The 24,546-nt window shown below is 41.2% G+C and overlaps 1 protein-coding gene across 2 annotated transcripts in view; it reads right to left on the bottom strand.

The window, feature by feature from the left end:
- Window positions 1–24,052, bottom strand: part of Gabrb3 (gamma-aminobutyric acid type A receptor beta3 subunit) — a 228,587-nt gene extending 204,535 nt beyond the window's left edge. Inside the window, exons 1-3 of one of the 2 annotated variants that reach the window (XM_021166821.1) lie at window positions 23,923–24,052; window positions 22,995–23,086; window positions 22,730–22,797 (exon numbers count right to left, since the gene is read on the bottom strand). In XM_021166821.1, coding sequence (XP_021022480.1) covers window positions 22,730–22,797; window positions 22,995–23,086; window positions 23,923–24,002 — 240 coding nt within the window. In that variant the 5' untranslated portion in view covers window positions 24,003–24,052. Of the gene's footprint in view, window positions 1–22,729; window positions 22,798–22,994; window positions 23,087–23,211; window positions 23,406–23,922 lie in introns of those variants that run through there. The other variant, XM_021166820.1, reaches the window with a different exon arrangement.
- Window positions 24,053–24,546: the final 494 nt, after the last annotated feature.

The following is a 24,546-nucleotide window of genomic DNA, read 5'->3' as shown; positions in this document are numbered from 1 at the left end:
AAGGGAGGAAGGGAGGAAGGGAGGAAGGGAGGATGGGAGGAAGGGAGGAAGGGAGGAAGGGAGGAAGGGAGGAAGGAAGGAAAGGAGGAAGAAAGAAAGAAAAGGAAGCCGTGCAAAATTGCATATTGGCCAGTCTTACAGAGGCATTTGCTCAATTAAGATTCCTTTTTCCTAGATGACCCTAGCAGTATCAAGGTGACATAAAAACCTGTCAGCACATCACCATAATCCCTAACTACAGTCTTCAATTTATCTTCATAACCACAGAGAAGTGTAGCTTCCATTCCTCATCAAAGAAACTTACTTTTGCAACAGATGGAGAACATTATGGAAAACCACAACGAATAACAATGCAGAAAACAGGTGACCATGTCAGGGCCAGTCTAAATTGATATATCTTCAGCATAGCTCCTGTACCTAAGGCTCAGGGAACATCACAGACAGGGTGTGGAACAATTGTAAAAGCCAAAGGAAGTGAAGTGTCACTTGAGGCTGTGTCTCCTCAAAAGACCAGGAGAGCTATACCCATGAACTATTAACACAGGAAGGGGAAAGCTGAGGAGGCCTAAACCCTAGACAAAGGAACTACAGGCAATTAAAGAATGCTGGGGGTGGGAAAAATTGGGTTGCCCAGGAAAGACCTCTTTCCCAACTGGTTGTCCAATACCAAATAGTCTGCCATAAGAACATGTATGTGTGTGTGTGTGTGTATACTGTATACCAACAATTAAAGAAATCGAATCCACAAATTTGAGACAGAGCAAATAAAGGTACATGGAAGAGTTTGTATAGAGGAGAGAAAAATCAAAGAAATAGCATAATTATATTTTCAGTTCCTTTTTTGACATTTTTTTTAAAAAGTATTTTTGCATTAGATGCAAATAAGCCACCTTTATGAAGAGGACAGGTTCATTTAAAGACTAATGGTTCTATTAAGCTCAAGAAAGAATTTTAAAGTGTGTTAGACAAAAGTGATTTTTTTTTTCAAGAAAGTGGTTTTGTGAACTGCTCAGCTCATAAATATTACAGAACTGTCAGAAATGTGAGAAACTGGAGCCCACATACAACACAAACCCCTGAAAGGCAGCTCCCTGGAAATCTGCCCCAGGGATGAAGGGAAATAATATCCTACATTTTTCCTAACAGCTCATTAGAAGTCAGAACATCAGGAACCAGTTACCTTTTCCAAAGTTCATTTATCTCCAAATGTCATTAGGGTATAATCATATATTCTTTAAGACATTTTTTAAAATGCTGGCATGTGGAACATTTTCAACCTCACTCCTATTCCATACCATCACCAAATAATTGGAACTAACATTCAGGAATAATGAGATCTCTCTAGATCCTTAATTACCTTATCTGTCTTGTTTTATTTGAAAAGAGGTTCTTTCTGTGTGGCACATATGGGCCTTGAGCTCTTGGTCCTCTTGGAGTGGTGGGTCATACACCAAGGTTTAGGTTTCTGTAATCATCCTTGATTATGAAACATTAAAGAACTGCTGTAATTGCAAATCACATACTCTACACTGTCAAAACTTGTCCAAAGCCTGCGCCTTTGCAGTTTTCATCTTAGCAAGCTGAAGGGAAAGAACAGCATTCTATGATAAAGCACTCTAGAATTTATAGGATCTCTCTCTCTCTCTTTAACAAAGCCCATTTTACAATTCACTTTAATCAAATATTAAACATAAAATAATCTTTTTGAACATCAACTGGAAAATTTTTACTGCAGAGATCAAAGCAGAGAGATACGCAGAAATGTGTGCACATCAATTGTGGCCAGAAGTTCAGAGGTTCCAAGACTCTAGGTTCAAAATCTTGGAAAAGGGCCCAGGAGAGGAGCAGCAATGACCACATTTCCTCATACTGAGGCTGCACCCTCTAGACAGGGTTCCTTAGACCTGGATTCTTACCAACCTCATCCTCCTCATGTGTAGGTGGATGCTTGGCTCCTAGCTTTCCTCACACCCCAATATTTTCAAAGCACCTTGGGGAAAAGCTAATGATAAATCTAAGTCATTTTTATGAGAACCTTGTGCCACTGTGTGATAGCATCCTACTGGTTGAATTTTGGTTGGAGCACAGGATTGCTCCTTCTGCAAGTCTCCTGTAGCTTTTTTTTTTTTTTTTTTTTTCCTGCTGATTGCTGGTTGGTTGCTGTGGTGATTTGAATGAGAATGGCCCCCACATAGGCTCACAGATTTGAATGCTTGGTCCCCAGCTGGCAGAATTGTTTTGGGTAAGGATTAGGATATGTGGCCCTGTTGGAAGAGGTACATTAATCATCAATCCAATCATCAGTTGGGCCAAAAATGTTTCATAAGTCCAGGCCACATCAGTCTCTTTCTCTCTGCTTGCTGCTGTGGATCTGATGTAAGCTCTCAACTACTGCCCCCGTGCCATGCCTGCCTATTTGCTGCCATGCTCCCTGCCAGGAGCATGGAGCCACCTTCTGAAATAGTAAGCAAGCCCCAAAGTAAATGCTTTCTTTTATAAGTTGCCTTGCTCAGGGTGTCTCATCACAACAATACAAAAGTGAATAAGACAGTTAGTTTGTTTTTAGGAATAAAAGCTCGGCACTTTAATCCTGTTCAAAACATTTTTGTTTTTCTTTGGGCTTCTTTGTTGTTGTTGTTGTTGTTTGTTTATTTGTTTGTTTATGTTTTAAGACAAGGTCTTTCTGTGTAGCCTTGGCTGGCCCAGATCTTGATATGTAGACTGGGCTGGCCCAGAACTCACAGAGATTTGCCTGCCTTTTGCCTCCTAAATATTGGAATTGAAGTCACCATGCCTGTCTTTTTTATACATTTTTAAAAGCACAACTTGAAATACATATTTTCAGTTCAACAACTTAATATTGCTTACCAGGCAGACCAGTAGTACTTTCTTCTGGTTCAATTCTAACCATGTCTTAACCTAGGTGAGAGTGTTGACTAGTGGAACAAAGGCTCAGCGCCACCTTTCAATCAGCTGCACTTCAGCCACTTTGTCTGTTACTTCTGGTTCTCATTCATGAGACTTTCTGGCATGTACATTTTTAATTGACAAATAAAGTTTGTAACATAAAGTAATTCTAGTATCTTGATTATAGGATATTCCTCAAAAAAAAAGAAAAACCTACACATGCTCCTCTCCCTTCTGTAAGATGGCATTATACTCACACAACCAATTGCAACCTCCCTGAGTACTTTAAATCACTTTTAGATCATTTAAATTATGTAATACAGTATAAATGATAAGAAAATCTTTGTTATGCTACATTGCATTTTTTTGTATTTTATTTTTGTATTACTATGCTATTGAATTCTTTTATTTTAATTCACATTTGTTTGAACTCATGGATGTAGAACTTGTAGGAAGACCAACTATTTATAGTGTACAACATGGTATTTACACACATATACTGTGAGACAATTAGGTCACACTAGCAAGCATATCTACTACCTTTATATAAGAACATTTAAGTTAGCCTAACCCTCGTGCTGTCCCTATTTGGCAGATTTGTTTGGGGATTTCCAGATCATTCATTCATTCTGTAATATTGTCCCCTTAGACTAATAAATGGCTGTGTGTTGACCTTACTGCTTCCTTCTCTGGGTGCTAGCTTGAAGTGGGCCTATTTCGATTAGTTTGTTTTGTTTCGTTTTTTGCCGCTGGCCATCTCCTCAATTAAAATACTAACACTCCTGTTTATGGTATCTATTGTTCTTCTTTGCCCTAAAATTTTCTCTAAAAGAAGCTCAATTTTATAGTAACCAAAAACTAGGAGTTCCGTGTCTGAATGAGAACCTCCAAGCTTCCTGCATTGCCATCTGCTACTTGGTACCTTACTGCAAACAGCAGAGGCTGATCAGATGTCCACTGCCCAGGCCATGGGTATCCTTCCCCAGACTACTGAGCTGGTCCTTATCCGAACTGCTTGGCACTTCTCAGTATGACTTCAGGGACTCTATTCTACTAGGCCTCATGCAGTCAGGCTGTTGGTGAGCTCAAATCTCGGAAACCATGGGAAAAATAGAGTCACAGCCTTGGGTGTACAGAGCCAGAGCATAGGAAACTACAGGTGCTTACACTTGAGGACTTCAAATTAGGGAAATGGGAAAGGAATGTGTGTGTGTGTGTGTGTGTGTGTGTGTGTGTGTGTGTGTGTGTGTATATGCATACATATGTGTGTATGCATATACATATATATATACATATATATGCATGTATATACATATATATACATATATATGCATGTATATACATATATATATATGTAAATGAAAAGAGGAATGAGGTACAATTTTTATGAGACTAAATGACAATATGAGGCCCAGCTTCAGAGGGCTACACAGCAACATAGGCCCAGACCAGGCCACAAGTTGATCCTGGCCCAGAAATCACACCCAGAAATCAGCAATCAAGGAAGGAATCACATAAAGAGATTTCAACAACTGGTGACAGGGTGTGAACAAAGAGCTTGGGGTAACTCTTCTATAAAGACATTTGGTACCCCCAAGTATCATGTTGAAAAGCAGACAAAGAGTGTGGGTAGAAGAAAGGCCAAAATCACAGATAGAGGGATGAGTCAGCAGTCCCTTATGGTGGTGAGGAAGAGGAGAATCTTAGAGAAACAGAGGGTGGGATAGCATCAGAGGAGTAAACATCCAGCACCCCTAATCCTTTGGGAAAAAGAAATTTGCTTTCAACTATCAGGAAAGAGAAGTGGCAAAGGAAGCTTTAAAAGGAAAGAATGTGCTGGCTGCTGAAGACAATGAAGATACAGTAATGAACTTGTTTCCTGGGAGACGCTTGTAGGGAGAATCACTTCTCTAGCATGTAGGTTTGCTATGACATTTCAAGCATTTTTTTTTTTTTGAAGGCTGCTCTATTCAAAGCTGTACATGTCCATGGTTTCAAGAGCAACAGAACCTTGAGACAGTTTCCTTCTGCCTACAGCTGGAGGCAGGGCCAGGGGCTTAAGAACAAGTTGGACTAAAATTATCTTTCTTTCTTTCTTTCTTTCTTTCTTTATTTATTTATTTATTTCTTCTCTCTCTTGAGCTTAAAGACAAATTGTACTAAAATTATCTTTCTTTTTTTCCTTCCTGTCTTTTGTTGTTGGTTTTTGTTTTGTTGTTGTTGGTTTTGCTGTTGTTGTTTTGGCTTTGGTTTTAGTTTTAGACAGGGTTTCACTCTGTCACCCAAGATAGTCTTAAACTCATGATCTTCCTGCCTCAACATTACAAAAGCTAGGATTATAGGCAGTAGCACTGTGCCTAACTATCAAACAAAAATTTCTAGCAGAGCAAAAGGTGCAGAAAGGATGGGAAAAAAAGAGTTCAGAAGACTAGAACAAAGAGGAGTAAGGAAACAAAACACAGGCTTTGGTCAAATGGGGAACCTTGATACCCCAATGCAAAAAAAAAAAAAAAAAAAAAAAAAAAAAAATTATTTTTTTTTTTCTGACAAAGGATTGATGTCTAAGAGGGAAGTAAAATACGTTAAGTCTAACTCCATCCAAATTCCCATTCCAATTAAATGTTAATAGCCACTTTTTACTAAGTGGCATTAGTAAACCAAACTTTGGATCATATTAAAGGATATCTGGGGGCTGAAGAGATGGCTCAGTGGTTAAGAGCACCAACTGCTCTTCCAAAGATCCTGAGTTCAAAGCCCAGCAACCACATGGTGGCTTACAACCATCCGCAACAAGATCTGACACCCTCTTCTGGAGTGTCTGAAGACTGCTACAGTGTACTTACACATAATAAATAATTAAATCTTTAACAAAACAAACAAATTTAAAAAACCAGAATTTCTGACTTTTCTTATCTCACTAGTTATATGGAAGTGTGTCCCTCAAATATTACTTCTGTAGGGAACACACACTAATGGGTCACTGAGTGACTCTTCCAAATAATCAGCTATGGCTGGCTGCATGTGACATCACTGTGCTCCTAACAGATAAAAAGGCACTGCCACTCACCAGCTTTTCCTCCAGATAACAAATGTGGTATGGGACATCTCTGGTACTGCAATAACTCAGCACTCAGTTTTCCCACATTTTCTCCACCAGCCCAGAGGATTGAAGCTCAGTTGCTGAGATTAAGCCTGCGATTTAGCTAAATTACAATGTCCTGGCAGAACCTGGCCCTCCAAATGAATATGGCTAGTTGTAGCTTCCAAGACCCAAAGCAGAATTTCTGAGAAAATTCTTTCGTGCAAATTTATATGGGCAAGTGAACATTGATACTAATTCATTCCAGGTCACAAGTTTAACTTGTATTCTCTATTGCTTATATATTTTAGAATACCAAACATAAAGTTCAGATCAAATCAATTTAAATAGAAGACTAAGTTGCATGTACTTCATAATTGCTAGTGAGAGTGCATCAAAATGTTGCTAAAATTAAGAACACTTTGAGGATTGAATTTAATTTGAACTTTAAATCCTATCATCTTTTTGCAGAATATTGTTCTCTTTCAATTCACAAACAGAAATTTATTCTATAATTATGGACCATTCTTACACAATTCAAAAGAAACGATAATGGAAGCTCTAGTCTTAAAAGCTTTTTACTTACATGTATCAAAAATCTTAAAAAGTGATTTGATTCAGTAATTGTATAGGATTAAATATATGATTCACAATACAACAATTCACACAAAAGTATATACACGCAGCCTATATATCCAACTATAGACGACTGCTCAGGACAGTATTTTATACATTGGCCGTTGAGATGGCTCAGTGAGCAGAGGTAATTATTGCCAAGCCTGATGACCTGAGTTTTCTGTGTAGGACTTACACAGTGAGAGGAGAAACCAACTCTCACAAATTATCCTCTGATTCCCATATACACCTCAAGGGAGGAAAATGAAAATAAATAAGTAGATATAATTTAAAAGAAAGTAAATAAGTAAAATACATTATTCAGATTGCAAGAGAATAGTATATTGTTCTTAAAATATATTTAATAGTCTCAAATCATCTATAGCATTAAAGTATGATTGATAGTAATGTATATATATACACACATATATACATATATATAATGTGCATAAAAACTTTTCATGCATGTAATTATATTTTTCTATATATTCAATTTTTTTTCATTGTAAGACAAAACTCTTGTCTTTTTTGGAAAATTATAAAAGATGGAAGTACTCAAATTCCTGATGGAGAGGTATTTTGTCTATGTTAAACACACAAGTCCTTGTGAAGAACACAGAATATCTTACAGGAAAAAAGTTCCTATACCTGACACAGTGCTAAATAATCTAGAAATCTCACATGAGGTGAAAGTTTATCTCAGACCTCAGAAGACTGAGGCAGGAGGATACAGTGTTTGAGGTCAATCTGAGCTACCACAATAAGACTCTGTCCCCAAACCAGGAAAAAAAAAAATGGAATTCACTGTAATGTTCTGTGAGCTCTATCCAAAAATATAAAAATAAAAAACCAGGCATGTGAGTACTGTACTGTCTCTGCAAAGTTCCAAATAAGAGAGTTCTGCCTGCCCTTTGACCTGCCCACTCTCCTTCCTGTTTTCCTCCAACTAACATGCACCAGGTATGTCACTAAGCCTTACAGCACAGGCTCCTTTGGGGCTGTCACTCTCTTAAAGAGCATGTACCTGAAGCAGCTGCCCAGAGGACAGCAACTGGATCATTTCAACAGCATCCCCATGGTTCCCCTTTTGTCAATTATAAAACCAAAAAGAACTGAAATAAGCAGAATTTATTGATTGTGCATAGTACAAACTAGTGTGCCTTCTGTGACGGTGGTCTGCATCTGTAGATTCCACCAACCATGAAAAGAAAAATACTCAGGAAAATAAAAAACAACAACAACAACAACAACAACTCACCTGTGACCAAATATGCAGATTTTTCTTCCTGCCAGTATCCCCTGAACAATACAGAATAAAAACCATGTGCCCATCATCTGCATTGCATTAATTACTGTAAGAAATATAGACATGTAACTCCTGCCCTCAGGAGAACTTGGAGTTCTTGGCCAGGTCAGCCTGGATTATATTCAAGTAAATACAGCAGTATGGGCATTGTTTCAGTATGTTGGAAGGACATGCACAGGCGACATGCATGTAATGGAGCATTCTGTATTAGGAATTGAGCAGCTCCAGATTCTGGGAGCTGTGGGGTTCCTGGAAGAATTTCCCCCGTGGATACTAAAAGACAACTGTAATTCTATTTTCTAATTAAGTCTGGCAACATATCCTAATATTCTAAGTAATGAAACAAACAAAAATCCTTTCTCTTACAAGGATTTTGCCATCGTTTTTCAATGTTTACTTCATCTGTAACTCTTTAAGTCATTTCTGTGCCCTTTGAGTCTTCTGTGGGGGGAATGTGCAGCCTCCCTCCCTGAGTTTGTAGGTGGATACCAGGGTCTCCAGATGTCAGTATTGGAACGTGAAGTATTTTAAAGGTGTTTGGGTCAAAATGGCATTCTTTATGGTTGAGGTTAACAAAGCCCCAAACACATGTCTTTCTTTTAGACAGGTTCTAACCAGACAGTCCAGGCTGGCCTAGGACTTGTGGTTCTCCTGCCTCAGCCTGAAGAGTGTTGTGCCCTTGCTATATCTTTCTGAGTAAGTGCCTTCTGTAGACATGTCCAAGGGACTCTGGTCCTTCTGCCATGGGATAACCAACCCAGGCAATCTGTGAACTGGGAAACTCTCACCATGCATTGAATCTGACAGCAGGAGGATTTCACATTTCCATGCTGCAGACTGCTTATCTGTGAGAATAAATATTTGTTGTTCAAAGCTGCTTCGTTTGTGTCCCTCTCCATTTTTCCCCAGGTTGATTTGCAGAATGCTATAAGTAATGGCTGACTGTATGTGGCTCAACTCACCCAGCCAAACACTGCCATCATCTTCCTCTTTCTCCATTCACAGTCGTTGTAACCATGACCTGCATCTGTTACAAACTCATCATGATTGGCTCCTCCAAGACTCCTCTACTGACTCATCAGTGGAATCTCATGTGAGCACACTCTTCATGAGTTCCTTCAATAACAGGTCTTGGCCATGATATTTCAGCAGTATTGTACCTCTGAAACCATATGGGCAAAGCTTACACAGGGGCACTTACTGTCGTCCATAGATACAAAACATTGGCAATCAAAAGCTAGCTTTGTTTATGTCAATGGCTCAGTCACTCACGTATGAGTCAAGCCACCTTCTAAATCCCAGGTATTCTGGAATGGGGCAGGGGGGGGAGGCAGAGCAAGAGGACACAACTCAGCAGCACAACTGAATTAAAATCAGTCATCCAAGGCACCGTCACTAGGTGACATTACCTACTTTGAAAGTTAAAACAGGAAAAGCTCACTGCTTTGACTCCTTCCAGCTAGCTCTGGTGTTAAGCTTAAAAAAACAAAACAAAACAAAAATCGAAGGTCCTTTGGTAAGACTGGAATTCTTCAAATCTGTGAATAAAGCCCAGTTTGGAGTCTCTCGCTAAAGCTTCAGTCTGATGTATTAACACCAGTGACTTTCCCACATATTTACAAAACCAGTACTGTACACTCCACTTCTCAACTCTCCCAAAGGGCTCTCTTGTCCCGTTGATGAAATTCTATTACTATGCTTACTATCTCAGGCTATTATTGTGTTCATTATTGGTTTTGAATTTTGGCTATAATGGAAAAAAAAAAGGAAAATCTGCATTAAAGTGCTGTGCCCTAGAAACACTAGCACTATTGTGATAATTCACACAGGAAACAGTTCTCTAACATGTGAGATAGACTGCAAGGCCCTCCTGCTGGTTAAGTGACCAGGGTTATTATAAGCACTATAGGATGGCAAGTTCCCAGTCTTCTAGCTGAACATTATTGCATAATCAAGTTTGGATTGCAGCAAAGGTGGGTATATAGCAGGAAATTAGCTGTTGGTTAATATATGCTTGATTTCCTGTCAGCCTTTGGAGAATTTCTCTTCTGGGGATGTGAGAAAAGAAAAGAGAACCCTTTTCAGTTGTTTTGAAATAAAGAACGGTGAAAGAAGGGAAGAACATTATTGCTTATCTCTTAATAATAGGTAACTGACATCCTGGTCAGCCACACAGGAGCCATGCTGGGCATACACTACTTTAACTGGCCATTCCCCCTTTATTCCAGTAAACTAAGAAGTGACTGTGAGCTGCACCCACCCAGGCTTTCAGAGAGCTGCTCATTCCCTATCTATGCTAATTCTATTAAACTTAGAAAGAAAAAAAAAAAAAGATGTTTGCCTCTTTGAATGCCTGAACTTTGCAAGAGCAGCAAGAGAATAAGAGAGATTTGTAGACAGAAGGAGAGCTTTCATAGCACACACATGGACTACGACTGCAGACCAATGTTGTAGTGTCACATGGAAAAACTGCAAAACTTCTCAGCATACACCACAATCCATTACCACAAGGGCTTTGCATATGATGAGAAAACAAAGAAAGGCTCAACACTTTGAAACGTTTAATTTGTTATGATTTCAGTGGAGTCAATAACAGCTTCCAAATGTGAGCCACACCATTCATTGATTTACATAATCTTAAATAGGTAGAGTCTGAGTTACATAAGAATTTGAACATCTGAATTTCTCCTTTTGCAGAATTGAATAACTTACAAGAGTCAACAATTTTACTTAATGCTATACATATATTGAGGGGAAGCAACACCTTCATTCTTACCCTCTACAACCTACAAGATTGGATTTTATATATGTATCATTCATTTGTATTGAGATCAGGCATCAAGAGGAACTATAACATGGCAAAATGCTGGGTTTTTACAGTAGCTCTTATATACAAATGCTGCCCTTTAATTATATGCTTCCAGCTGGGATCCAGAACCTTACACATCCTAGCTGGGTTTTGCCTCTCAACTATCTTCTTTAAAAGCAGTCTTTTCATTCTGCATTTGGCTAAATGCAATAGTACATTTAATAAACAGCCAGCCTATGTGCTCTTCTCTTTGATTTTCATTTGTAAATTCCATGCAAAAATTTATGAAATTAAGAAAACACCACAAAATAATAAAAAGGAAACATTAAATGTGTTGAATCTTAATTCTGAATATGGACAATTTTGATAGCCCACAATTTCGCTATCTTAGAATAAAAACAGAAAGATGTTTTGACTACAGGAGACACATACACAGTCCACTTGAAGATGTACAACAAAGCTGGGTGTCTATTCCTTGTTGCTAAAGCAATGTGGCTCATAGCCCTGCCTCCAAGATCTCTCCATCACAAATGGCTAGGTCTAAACAGGCATGAACCCTTCTCTTCCTAAGTTGCTTCTTCTCGGGTATTTGTTCAGAGAAAAAAGAAAAGTAATTAAAAAGCCATAAAGGAAGGATTTGTCCAAGTTCTCACAAAACACTCTGTGACCTAAATGTTCCGACAGCTAACTTTTTCCACAGTAGAAGTGTTCTTGCAAGTTAAACTTCCAATGGCCTCTATAGGTTAACTTGTTAGGATGTGGTGAAAATTACCCATGCAATTAAACTTTCATTTTATAAGATGAGTTCTCAAGTGTGGGCATGCAGTTATCAGTCATAAAATAAACTCATGTGATATAATATAATGGTAAGTAAGGCAAACCATAGGAAAAAGATAGTTGCACAGATAGATGCTGGATAGATAGAGATAGGCAGATAAATGCTACAAAGTAGACACAGATATGAAGATAGATATATTCTGGATAGATAGATAACAGGTAGAAAGATAGATGCTGGATATATAACAGGTAGGAAGATTAGATAGATAGATAGATAGATAGATAGATAGATAGATAGATAGATAGATAGATGATAGATAGATAGATAGATAGATAGATAGATAGATAGANAGATAGATAGATAGATAGATAGATAGATAGATAGATAGATAGATAGATGATAGATAGATAGATAGATAGATAGATAGATAGATAGATAGATAGATATGCAGATGAGTGTTCTCTTTCCAAAACAAGAATCCTGAGAGAGAAAGGGGAAAGGGAGGGAGGATGTTACCTCTATACACAAACACATACGTATGTGTGAAGATCAGAGGTTGACACAGAATGACTTCCTTTACTTCTCTCAATTTTAGCTTCTGAAACAGCCTCTTCTGGAACTCAGAGCTCATTAAGTAGCTAGGCTACCTGTCAACTGAGCCAAGAATCAATGGACAGAGGGACCTTCCTGTCTCCAATGCCCCTCCTCTCTCATTTCTGCCCTAACCAGCTCTGGAGTTACAGATGTATAGAAGCATTTCTGGCTTTTACATGAGTGCTAGGGTAAGAATGCAGCCTTCCGCTTGCACAGCCAATTCCTTACTTATAGAGCCATCCCCCCACCACAAATCCTCCTCCTTTCTTGTGAGTGTGTGTATATGAGTATGTGCAGTTGGGTTGGGGTGTATGTACATGTGTGGGGTGGGGGTATGGTGTTTGCATGTGAGTGTGACTAAAAGAACATATTGTGCACATGCAGATGCCAGAGAAATGCCATTAGGTAGGCATCTTCTGCTACTGGTCTTGTTGCCCTGAGACAGGGCCTCCCAGTGACCTGGAAGCTTTTTGTTTTTGCTAGGTTGGTTGCCAGTGAGCTCTCAGGATCCACCTGTCTCCACTCCTATGGACCGGGTAACAGATCTGTGCAGTGGATTACAGGTATGTTCACTTAGGTGCTGGGGACTTATATATCCTCAGGTTTACATAGCAAGTGCTCCTACCCAGTAAGGCCACTCCACAGGCTCCAGTCTTAAGCCAGTTTTCTGTCCTTCCACGTAGCAAAAACGAAAAACAATTACAGTTGAAATGTTTGACTCACTACATTTCTGGATCTACTTTGATTTACTCGCCCACTCATACCAGGTTTTGGTAACTCCTGAGCTTTCTAGCTAAATCAAGCAATATTATCCTCCTATAGCAGTACTATGGCTTGTGGAAAAGTCTAGAAGTATACCTGTGCTCTGAGCTAATACCACTGGCTCTACATAAACATGAACATGTATATGAAACTTACAGAACTACACAAAAGTGGTTACCAAGTAGAGGCAGGGGGTTTGTTTGTTTGTTTGTTTGTTTGTTTGTTTTAAATTATTCTGAGGAACATGTTTAAAATTGCTAGAGAGTTTTATCCAGATACAACTTTATTTTATGCAAAGATAACATAAATTATAATATGGAATCTTAGACCATAACAGAACATCTGAGCCTTGGTAAGTTATAAAGAAAATGTATTTGTTTCCTGCTATTGGAGAAGGCTAGGAAGTCTAAGGTCAAGACATCTGCAAACGTCTTCTTGCTATGTCATTCCACAGAGGGCAGAAGGAGTCAAACTCACCCTTTTATGAGAAATCCAGTACTATGGTATTTATATTGATCACTGCTTAAAGTGTCACATTTCAACACTATTGCACTGGATACTAAGCTCACACACACTTGCACTTTGGGGACAATTGCAAACAGGAGCATGTACTACAAATGAGCTAGTGGGAAAAACATAAATATCAGAAATTCTGGGTATGAAATGTAACATGTTCAATCACAGAAGGGGACTTTCCTACAGGATGCAACATTGAAGTCGACCTGTCTCCCTCCATAATGTATCTCCCCATTGTCAACCCCAATAATGTCTCTCCAGGGTTCTAGTACTTCTCTCCAGAAAGCAGGCTCAGGCAGCAGCCACAGGAAGCCATATTTTGTTCTCAGCACTAGTCTGTTGGACTAGGGCTATGGCTCAGCACGGAGTATTTGCCTTTTATGCAATGGGGCCTGTGTTCTATCCTCAGCACCTCTACTACAACAGTAATAAACAATGTGTGGTTGGCCCAGAAGCTTACTGAGCCTTTTATTTTTCAATACATTCATCCTTTCCACCTTACACATTGTTCTCCTAGCAGTCTGAAGAAAAAACAGAGGCTTAAAATTCACAACCTTCTCCTGGGCATGAAAGTCTGTTACTGTGAAACAAAATGCTGTTTTGTTTTGTTTCTACTTGACCTATGGGAAACAATACAGAAAATATCACCTATAACCATCAATGATAACATATGAATTTCTTTTATGTAAAATCTTTGCCAAATGCATAGCCCCTGAATTACAACAGGAAAAATATTTATTTTGTATTAATAGCAAGAATGACAGTTGTATATACACACACACACACACATAATATTTGTGTTTGACAACTATGTAGAAAGTATTTGTAAATTTACTTTGTAATCATTTCAACATCACATTTTCTTTCAAAATTTAATTTTTGAGTAAGAAGTAGATGGAGAAAAACATGTGATGATGTAATCAATGGAATCTATATCCTCTTTCAAAATGAATAAAGAAGCACAAATTAGGGCTTGTAAATGGGTGTCGTTTTATTCACATCTTAATGTTATTCTTATTCTTCTGAATGTGAGAATCACTCACGCTGAAGCTTTGATTGTTTACAATGTGGCTGTGTGGTGCTTAAGCTTCCTGGCAAGATGCAGACATACAATAGCTAGCACTTATTGTTGGATTTATTCTATGTCATGACACAGTCTCGAGAAAACTACAACTAAGGCAAATCTTCACCCCAGCCTCAGAATGCAAAGCTCCGCTCTGGTTTAAATTGATGGTACTGCAAATCTCTAAGAGACGGGACCTATCTTTGTCCTTCCAAGTTTTGAAGATAGATAATTATTTTAATGGCTAACATAAATGGTCCTAAAGTACACAGCCCTAAAAATCATCAAGCAACTGAAAGCTACCTCATCTCTGGGTAGTACTACTAGGAGGGATGGGGACGCGTGGCCCAAGGAGTCTCTATAAAAAGCACAATTTCAGCTCCTCAACTGCCTGGAAAGGCTCGTGTGCTTTCTAAGCAGAGACAAAATTCTGTGTCAAAACACAGTGATTGGTTTAGAATTACCCACACCAACCCTGACACAGGCTGAATTTTGTGGGGTGAATGCAGGCTTTTACTCTTCTTTCCGCTTTGAAATCAGCATAAAAGCTCCTTAGTGACAGAGGTAGCAGCTACTGAAGAGTTTATTTGTAGCTTATGGTACTATATGGAGTACAATTATACATTCTGACTGAACTATGGTACTATATGGAAAACAATTATACATTCTGACTGAACTATGTCTCCTCAAGTAAAAGAATTGCATACATATTTGTCTGGAAGATTCTTCACAGGTGCCCAAGTTTTAAGTTATAAAAGTATCTTCTTGAAAATGTTTACACTTACTCATTAAATTGTATATACATTTAGCTGTTTGTTCTCGTTCATACCTTTTTTTTTTTTTTTTTTTTTTTTTTAAAGCAAATATCTGATAGGCACCTCTCAAGCAACAAGCAAAAAACAAGTACTACTCTACTCACAGTACTCACAGTACCCAGACACAGTTCTGCCTCACTGGATCTAATGGAGAATCAATGGGGGAAACTGTACAAGGGAGACAACCAAATACAGTTTAAAACTGTGACAAATGTCAGAAAGAATATGGTATCTTAGCAAAGTAGGAGGGGAGAATGTACCTTAGGGTGACAATCCTACTGACCCCTGCACAGAGCATGGGTGTCACTCTCTAGTAAGGTAAGCTGGGAAGGCCTTTGAACAAGCCCTGGTCCCAGCCCTGCTGCTCAGTACATCTGTGCCGGTTTGCCCTGAAAATACTTCCTTATCTGAACTTTTAATACTTTGCCAAGGGTGACTGGCACTTTTGAAAGGCAATGTGATATAATATTTGAAGAATGTAAAATAAGTAAATAGTAAAACTGCACAAGGATGTGACTCTTTTGCACTTCAAAAGATTTCATCTGCTCCATGTGCTTCAGATACCTCAGAATACAGTGACCGGTGCACATTATAAAACACAGACGACCCACGTGAAAAAAGGGAGAGGCTCTGTTTCCTAGTCTGTCACATTGACCAGATTTTGATAAATGGCAAGTACTGGATCCAAATAACTTGACACGTGAAAATGACAAAGTCTACAATCTGACTTAAGCTTTATTTTTTCTTTTCTCAGAGTCACATACACTGGCCCCCTGAAACCCATGTTGTTGTTTTGGTTTGTTTTTTTTTTTTCTCTTAGCTCCTTCATGCAGTCACTTGAAGGGACTACCCCCCCTCTTTATGTCTGTGCCATTCCTCCTTTAAACAATCACCAACTTTGACAAGGAGTACAGACAGCAGCCGCTACTCATCCAACGGCTTTCATTTCCTGTCATCTAAGGAAACATGAACAGAGGGTTTGCTTTGGAAGGCTGAAGACAGAAACTTGTCATAATTTTCAACCAACTGAATCCCAGTTAATTTCCTTCCAGATATAACTGTTTGTTAAATGTGCATCACTTAAAACTAAATATTTACATGCCAGGCACCATACACAACCCTGAGAAGGCTCAAGAAGAAAGCCATTCAAAACAAGAAAGAGAGGGAAAGATCCACTTTTTTAAAAGAAGCTCTAACAATACAAGCTTTCCAAGCTCCCTAGAGGGAAAGAGGAAAGCATCTGCCTAGGGCTCCCTATACCATCCGTGCTAATATTAAACACAAGCCTCTTTTCATAAAGAGGGTTATATAAGGGGCTGCTGTAATTATTTCCTCAGTTCATTTACGCGTTCTTGTAAGTGCCTGGCATTGATGTACTCTCATGACTTAGGCATGAAACATACTGGCAGTGAAAAGTATTATTCTCAATGAACACCCAGACCTCTATGCACAGCAGCCTAGAATCAAACAGGGACTCACTCTGTGGATCTTCCTGAGAATGTCTTCCTGGTAAGCAGCTTTCCAACCCCCAACTGGGTCAGCGAAACATTCTTTCCCTGGCTGAGTCATACCCAGCTTTCTTCTGCACTGAGAACACTAGCATATTCCCCACCTTTGAACTGCTTGTAGCAATTCTTTTACAGCTCTGAATGTGATCTACGCCTTTAGTGAAGGAACAGGGGACAGACGGCTCCCTGCTACGGATAGCACAAGTGTTTTGACTACAGTTTTCTCTGCAGGGCCCTGCATGATCCGGTGTTGGCATCCATCTGTGCACTGGAAGCTTGGGGTCAGTGAGTCACCTGAGACTAGAGTTCATAGCATTAGGAGTGAAACCATAGCTGCTAGGTCTAGATTCTTTCTAAGCACCCTAAAAATCTTCTGGGATTTAGCCTCCTGCCAGCAAGCCAGCAGAGTGCAAGATTATACTAGATAGGCTTTCAATCAGCAATCATCAACAGCAATGCCACTCTGAAGTCAGAAAAATGGTGTTAAACAATTCTCCAAAGCCTTGATCCTAGCTTACTCTAGCCTGAATAGGTCTGCTCTTTCTTCTTTCATCTGGGAAAAAAAAAAGCCAAGAAAAGTGAACTAAATGAACATAATGTATGAACACTTGTATATGAACATGTATGAATGTGTGAACATCAGGTGTTCCTCATAATGAACATTAGCATAGGCCCTTATGCTGTTTTGTCTAAGTATCTGGAGCTAACCATTGTATTGCTGAAGTTCTGCTACCCTATGGTGTTTTGTAACATGAATGACAATGTTTCTATTTAATAGTTAAGAGGCTCCAGACGGCTTCCTGAAATGGGCTTAAACTGTGTTCTTCTGCACTATGCTGTTTTTACACCTAAATACATACAAGTGGATTTATGAAGGGAAAATGCAACATGTGACACCTTAACCCAAGAGACCTAGTTTTTGTCAACTTGAGGAAAACTAGGGTGAGCTGGGAAGAAGGGATCTTAATCGAGGAAATGTCTCTATGGAATTGGCCTTTAGACAAGCCTGTGGTACATTTTATTGGTTAATGGTTGATCTGAGAGGATCCAAGTTGTCATAGGGAGGTGGTTCTAGTTGTCTAGGAAGGCCATAAAAGCCTTGGGGAGCAAGTCATAAATAGCGTTCCTCTATGCCTTCTACAACAGCTCCTGTCTTTAGGTTCCTGCCTTCAGTTTCTTATCTGACTTCTTTCAGGGACAGAGTGGGACCTAATAGTTGGAAGGTAAAGTAAACCCTTGTCTCCTTAAGTTCACTTTGGTCACATGTTTTACCATAGTAATAGAGTCCCAAACTAACACAGTACCCATGGATGATGCCTAGGCTGCAGTAAGGACAAGGCATAGGGACAATAGCTCATAGGTGTACGAAACCAGAGAAGAAAAAATGATCCTGTATCTACACTTTCATTAGGATTGAATTAATTTTAAAAGAATAACAAAGTTCTAGTTAAATCATAGAAGTAGTATTAGAACTTCTACAATTCAGATCCTCTGTTCCCAGTACTTCATAGTAAAAAGGAAGAAAGTGGGGTTTAAACAATAAACTAACAAATTAATCCACATTTTAATAAAAGTCCCATTTAAAATACTCTAAGTACATTTTAATTTTTTAGCAGTACCTTACACTTTCTATATTTCAACCATTTATTTATCCATCCACCTATCTAGTCTATATGCATCTTACACAAAGACCACTGTTAAGCACCAAAACCACAACACAAATACGATAATTTTCAGTACATAGTATCCTCACATGTATACAATCTCTCAGAAATCCATATGCTAAATCTCAATAATTATATTACAGTGTCTAATTTTACGGATACTTAAAATGTTAAAGGGAGTGTAAGAGAAACAAAACAAGTTATATCAAAGAAAATGATGTCACTTTCTCACTGTCAGGAATCAAGAAAAGAAAAACAGGAAGACAATAATCAATAAATAAAAAGTCTCTCCAGTAACCATATATAAAGTTGTGGCAAAAATCAATTCTATGTATTAAAGTAAACAAATGCACTCCTAATTACTTGCACAAAACACCAAAAAGAGAAATCAGAACACACACATAATTTGTATAATTGTTTGTCTGAGATCTTTGGGGGCATCATCGACACATCTTCCAGCAGGTACAGACAACGCTTTACAGTGGTTTAAAAAGAAAAATCACAGTATCGCCACTGTGCAGCAATGGTCTCCAAAACTCATAAACAAACAGATTTTCATCTCTCCGGTATAGTGACATATGTGATTCTATACAACATAATTCAGAGTACATGGATACTTTCTTATTTCATGAAATGTATGTTTTCAGAACTATGGCTATGAAACTGCAGAGGCAGCTCAGTGTTACTTATCTAGCAGGCATTCCCAGCACTGCAAACAAATGCTTGTGTGCATATGTGTGTGTGTGTGTGTGTGTGTGTGTGTGTGTGTGTGTGTGTATGCATGCATGTGTGTATGTGTGTGTATGTATACATAGGACTCTGTTTATATATGTGTGTATGTGTGTTTCTGTCTAGATGTGTGTGTGTGCATATATTATATGGGTGAGTACTTCAAGAATATTTACAACAAATATATGACTTTTTATGATCACTTATCACAATAGTTTTAATTCTGCTATTCTTTATTTTGCTCTTCTATCTAAATTTAAATTGTTACCAAAATATTCTCTTTAAAGCACATCTCAAATCTTGTCAGCTTACACACTCCTATTTTCCACAAATTACCTTGTGAAATCTTGGGCATGATGTAAAAGGGCCTGGGCAGCTTATGTGTCTTCTGCTTTTTAAGTTGCACTTCTCTGGTTATAAGCACAACTCTGATCCAGCTCATGCAGCCGTATGTACCTTTGCCATTTGTTTCCCTGAGCCAGAACATCCTCTACTGGTGGTACCAGCCAGTATCACCTGATCCAGAACATCCTCTACTGGTGGTACCAGCCAGTATCCCCTGACCCAGAACATCCTCTACTGGTGGTACCAGCCAGTATCACCTGACTCAGAACATCCTCTACTGGTGGTACCAGCCAGTATCCCCTGACCCAGAACATCCTCTACTGGTGGTACCAGCCAGTATCACCTGACCCAGAACATCCTCTACTGGTGGTACCAGCCAGTATCACCTGACCCAGAACATCCTCTACTGGTGGTACCAGCCAGTATCCCCTGAGCCAGAACATCCTCTACTGGTGGTACCAGCCAGTATCCCCTGACCCAGAACATCCTCTACTGGTGGTACCAGCCAGTATCCCCTGACCCAGAACATNGTGGTACCAGCCAGTATCCCCTGACCCAGAACATCCTCTACTGGTGGTACCAGCCAGTATCCCCTGACCCAGAACATCCTCTACTGGTGGTACCAACCAGTCTTCATGCCCATCCAGGTTAATTCTAATTTCTTTCATGAAGCTTTCCACATCAGAAACATTCCTCTCCACCTTCTAACCCTCCTCTGTCTTTTTCTCTCTCCCCCTTCCTCTCTTTACCCTGCATGTCACTCATCCGCTTGAGTGGTGCTTACCATGTCCTAGTTTTTGAGTGCCATTGTTACTTCCAATAGTTACAACACTCTTAAAACAAGACTACTCATTATTTAGTGATTGTTTCTTTACTCATAATTTACAGTATTTGGTTTTGTGCCACGGTTAAGGAAGCAGTTAACTGAATAAATTACTCCCCCCACACACTCACACACATACACACAAAAATGGCTGCATGAAAGTTTAAGCCTTAAGTTCACATATTCTCTGCTGTTTCCTGCCAAAGGTAACTGCTAAAATAATAACCACATTTGAGGTTCTTTTGATAATTGGTCATGTGTCATAACTCTTATGTACATGTGTGTTCTACAGTACAATGTTGGCTAATCTGCTTCTGTAGGAAAGACATTTTTCCTGGCTGCCAATCATGTCTGTCCAAAAGCCTTTGGCCCGCAATGCTACTAAGCTCTAATTTGTATTCAAAATAAAGTTATATCTCCAGAGTCAGAAAAAGCACTCCCGTGAGAAAACAAAAAGAGAACATACTGGGTTATGCTGTGCACAGTTACTGTCATACACTTTAACGCTGTTCTGTATTGAAACTTATATCTTCAGTTCATCTATCAATAATGGACTATGAACAAAGACAAATAAGTGATATGTTTACATGTATCAACCATCAGCATAAAATCACAACAGCTGGACAATGAAATCATAAAATGTGCAATGGTGTACACTATCACTCGCCCTCATTCTTCTGATCTTTTAATACTGTGTGTTCTTAAAGCACCATTCAATACATTTGGCTTCCGTTTGACATACAGTGATGTTTGACATAGAGACGCACTAAATACACACGTAATTAGTTTTCTCAAGTGATCTTGTAATTTCCCACTGAAATTGTTCCAACAGTGGATCAGGAATAAGTGAAATTGCGCCCACCAGATCATAAAATACACCTTTTGGACAAAAGTATATTGTAAAGCTATAAATAAGTTCAACGTGCATAATGTTTATTTTTAGTGTGCACTAAAGTCATGTCTCTCCTGTGCTACTATGTTTCATGTTGTACTACCTGGATACACAGATGTCCCGAGTGCTATATTTTAGAGGAAAAGAACAATTTAAAAATAAGAACAAAACAAACAAACAAACACTGTTGCTTCTTTTTTTAAGGTGCTGGAGACCAGTACTGTTTATCAAAGTCAGGACTTGGTGAGTGTTAGATAAGTGTGTGCTATATTCCTGAGAAGTCCAGCCCCTCATGTTGTAATTAATTCTTTTTAGAAAATTATGAAAATAAGTTTGGTGGAATATGTTTTTCCTATAAACCTCAAAATTTATTTATTTAAACATAAATCTTATAATGCTTAAAGAAAAGTATTCTCATTTATTTGTACAAATTATAGCTCTATAATTAATAGAAAAGTTTCTCAAAATATTGTGCACAAAACACCTGTTTTAAAATAACTTGAGCTACTGTCCTTCAGTGTGAATACCCCGGAACTCCACTCTAGCTCATGTCTATCAGAACTCCTTGGACTGAGTCACTGGAGAGTACGAGTTGAGAACAAGTTTGCCCATGTGATTCCAATGTATATCATGTTAATAAGAAAAACATACCAACTCATATTCTCAGCATTGTTTGACCAAAAGAAAAGTTGCCAAATGATTGTTCTAGAAAAATACTGCTTCCAAACACCCATTCTTAGAATTTTTATAGTTCCACTTAACAGAAAAATCAAACCTGTTTCCTAAAGTCAAGGTATCACTTAGCTACTTCTTTTCTGGCGCATTAAGGGGGGAGGGGGAGCACCGTCTCCGCCTGTAGGGCTACTGAACTCCTCTTTCCACATGCCAGAATATTGACTCTTGTCAGCACATACATAAACCCTGACACTGGAATGCCAACCTTCCAGAGCCCAGGCAAGTCCTCCCTCCAGAGCGCGGGTCAGGGATCTGTCAGCACCTAGGACAGCGCCCGGCGGAAGAAGCCGGGCCTGTGAACAGAGGCTAAGGCTGGGACACCCACCAAAGAAGCCTCTAGACACAGACTACAACCACTTGCTCTTCTCTCCTGCGATCCGCAGCTCTTTCCAAATGACAACAAAGGAAATCCTAAGTACCTTTCACCTGGGGATGCAAGCCGCCCCCACACCCAGTCTCTCTTCACAGTGCTCAGCGCCTGTTGCTAAGGGAAGGGAGAAGGCACTCTGGAAGCCTCGCGACCAGGTGACAGCCCTCCTGAAATGCCTGGGTGCATCGGGTAGCGCTGAGGACCCGGACTCTGGGCCAGTCTAGGACCCCGCGACAGGCCCGGCGCCCACGAGCGTGCAGGGAACAGGGCGGGCAGGAGCCCAACGCCAGAGAGCGCGGCTTCCCCTGCGGGCCAGGAAGCCCAGGCCGGTTCGGGCCTCCAGCCCAACAGGGGAGATTTGTATGGGCCCAGGCGGCCGGGTAGGGCCTGGGACAGCTTGGGGAAGCGCAGGCACTCACCATGTTGACTTCAGAAACCATGTCGATGCTGGCGATGTCGATGTTCATCCCCACGCAGACTGGGGGACCTGCGGGAAGCGCAGCACACCGTGATCAGCCAGGCTCCAGCAGGGGGTACGGGTGGCTCTGAGGATGGGGGGTTCGCAAAGGACCACCCACCCCACCCCGCTGCAGCTCCGCGGAGGCCGCCCCCGCCTCCCTCTCCACCCAGACCGCCAACACGGTGGATCGCGCTTCCCGCAGCGGTCGCGCGCATCCCACTTACCCCCGAAGTCGGGTCTCAGGCGAATGTCGTAGCCTTTCAACAGCTTGTCGACCGTCTCCTTCACAAAGGACATGTTCCCGGGGTCGTTTACGCTGAAGGAGGGGCACATGGCACAGAGAACAGGGTCAGGCAGCGGCTCACCCACCAGCGCCCGGCGCGCACACAGCGCGCCAGCCCGCGCCCGGCCCGCTTCCCGTCAACCCACCAGCGACCCTACCTCTGGGCGCAGCAAACCACCGCCACCAGCACCGGGGCCGAGAAGATGCCGAAAAGCCTTCCTCCCGCAAAGCCCCACATCCCTTCGCCGCGCCCCGGCACGGGGGAGGGGGCGCCCCGCCGCCGTCGCGACCCGCAGCCGGGGCTGCTGCTGCTGCTGCTGCTGCCGCCACCGCCGCCGCGCTGGCCCGGAGCGGAGGAGGCGGAGGGGGAGGGGGAGGAGAGCAGGGGGGAGGAGCGGGCCGGGAGGGAGGAGCCCTGGCGCGGGAGCGCTGGGCGGGCGGAGGAGGGGGCGGAGCCGGACAAGAACACACCCGCCCACTATGGGTCCGCGGTCGCTCCGGGGCGCCGGCGCCCTCCCAAGCCGCGGTAGCGGCCGCACTGGACTCCCGGGGAAGGGCTTGCGTGCGGCCGCAGGTCCGCGCTGGACACTGCGGGCGAGGGCCACGACTGCGTGGCGCCTTGCAGGGCGGGGGATAGGCCACGGAGCCAAGTCCTCAGAGCTTGCAACGGCCGGGCGAAGGATGGGGCCCTGAGTGCAACGTACCGGCACCGGGGACATAGGAAGTGCTCCACATCTCTCGCCCTATCCCACCCTCCACCTTCAACCCCGCCCTGCTCAGCGGGAGAGCCAGTGGGCTTCGCACCGAGCCTTGGCGCTCTGCCTGGTCCGGATCCAAGCTGCAGAGCTCTGAGGTAGCCTCATCCTCACCTGCTGGGCTCAGATCCTCGGGTCCCCAGGGTCCAGGAAAGCCAGATTGGCAGCAGCAGGGCCTGGAGCCCGGAGCACATGGCGCTGCTCTTCTAGCCTACCTGAGTGGGAACTGCTTCACTCTACCGTCACTGAGCTAGGAACCAACGACGACGTGGGGATCCCCGCCTCCCCCTACCCCGCCCCTACCCCCACCCGCGGGCTTTCCCGCCTGACCCATCTTCCAGCCCTTTGCATGGCGGCAAGATTATCTATTTATCAAATATGACTATGAAAAGCAGTCTCCTTAAGCTGTGCCTCTCCTGCACAACCAAGTGAGTGCTGAATCCTTCCTGCTCACATAAACGCATTCATAATGATCCGCAAAGAGAAATCTTGTCGAAAAACTGCAATTCAAGCCACACTTAAGAGACCCTAGCTTGTCATTACGAAGATGAGAAATAATGTGCCTTTTCTGGTGCAGACCAGATACATCCACCCTTATTTGAAGGTAAATATCTTTGTTTTCCTTGTGACAGGACTCCATTCTTTAGTAGTCATTAAAAAACTGCTGGAATATTGGTCGAAAACAAGCACCAGTCTGACTTTATATCGCCACTGTTCACTCGCTAGTGCACATTCCAC

This window comes from Mus caroli, chromosome 7 (genome assembly GCF_900094665.2).
Source record: "Mus caroli chromosome 7, CAROLI_EIJ_v1.1, whole genome shotgun sequence".
Classification (NCBI taxonomy): Eukaryota; Metazoa; Chordata; class Mammalia; order Rodentia; family Muridae; genus Mus; species Mus caroli.
This window is presented reverse-complemented; position numbering and strand designations above follow the sequence as displayed.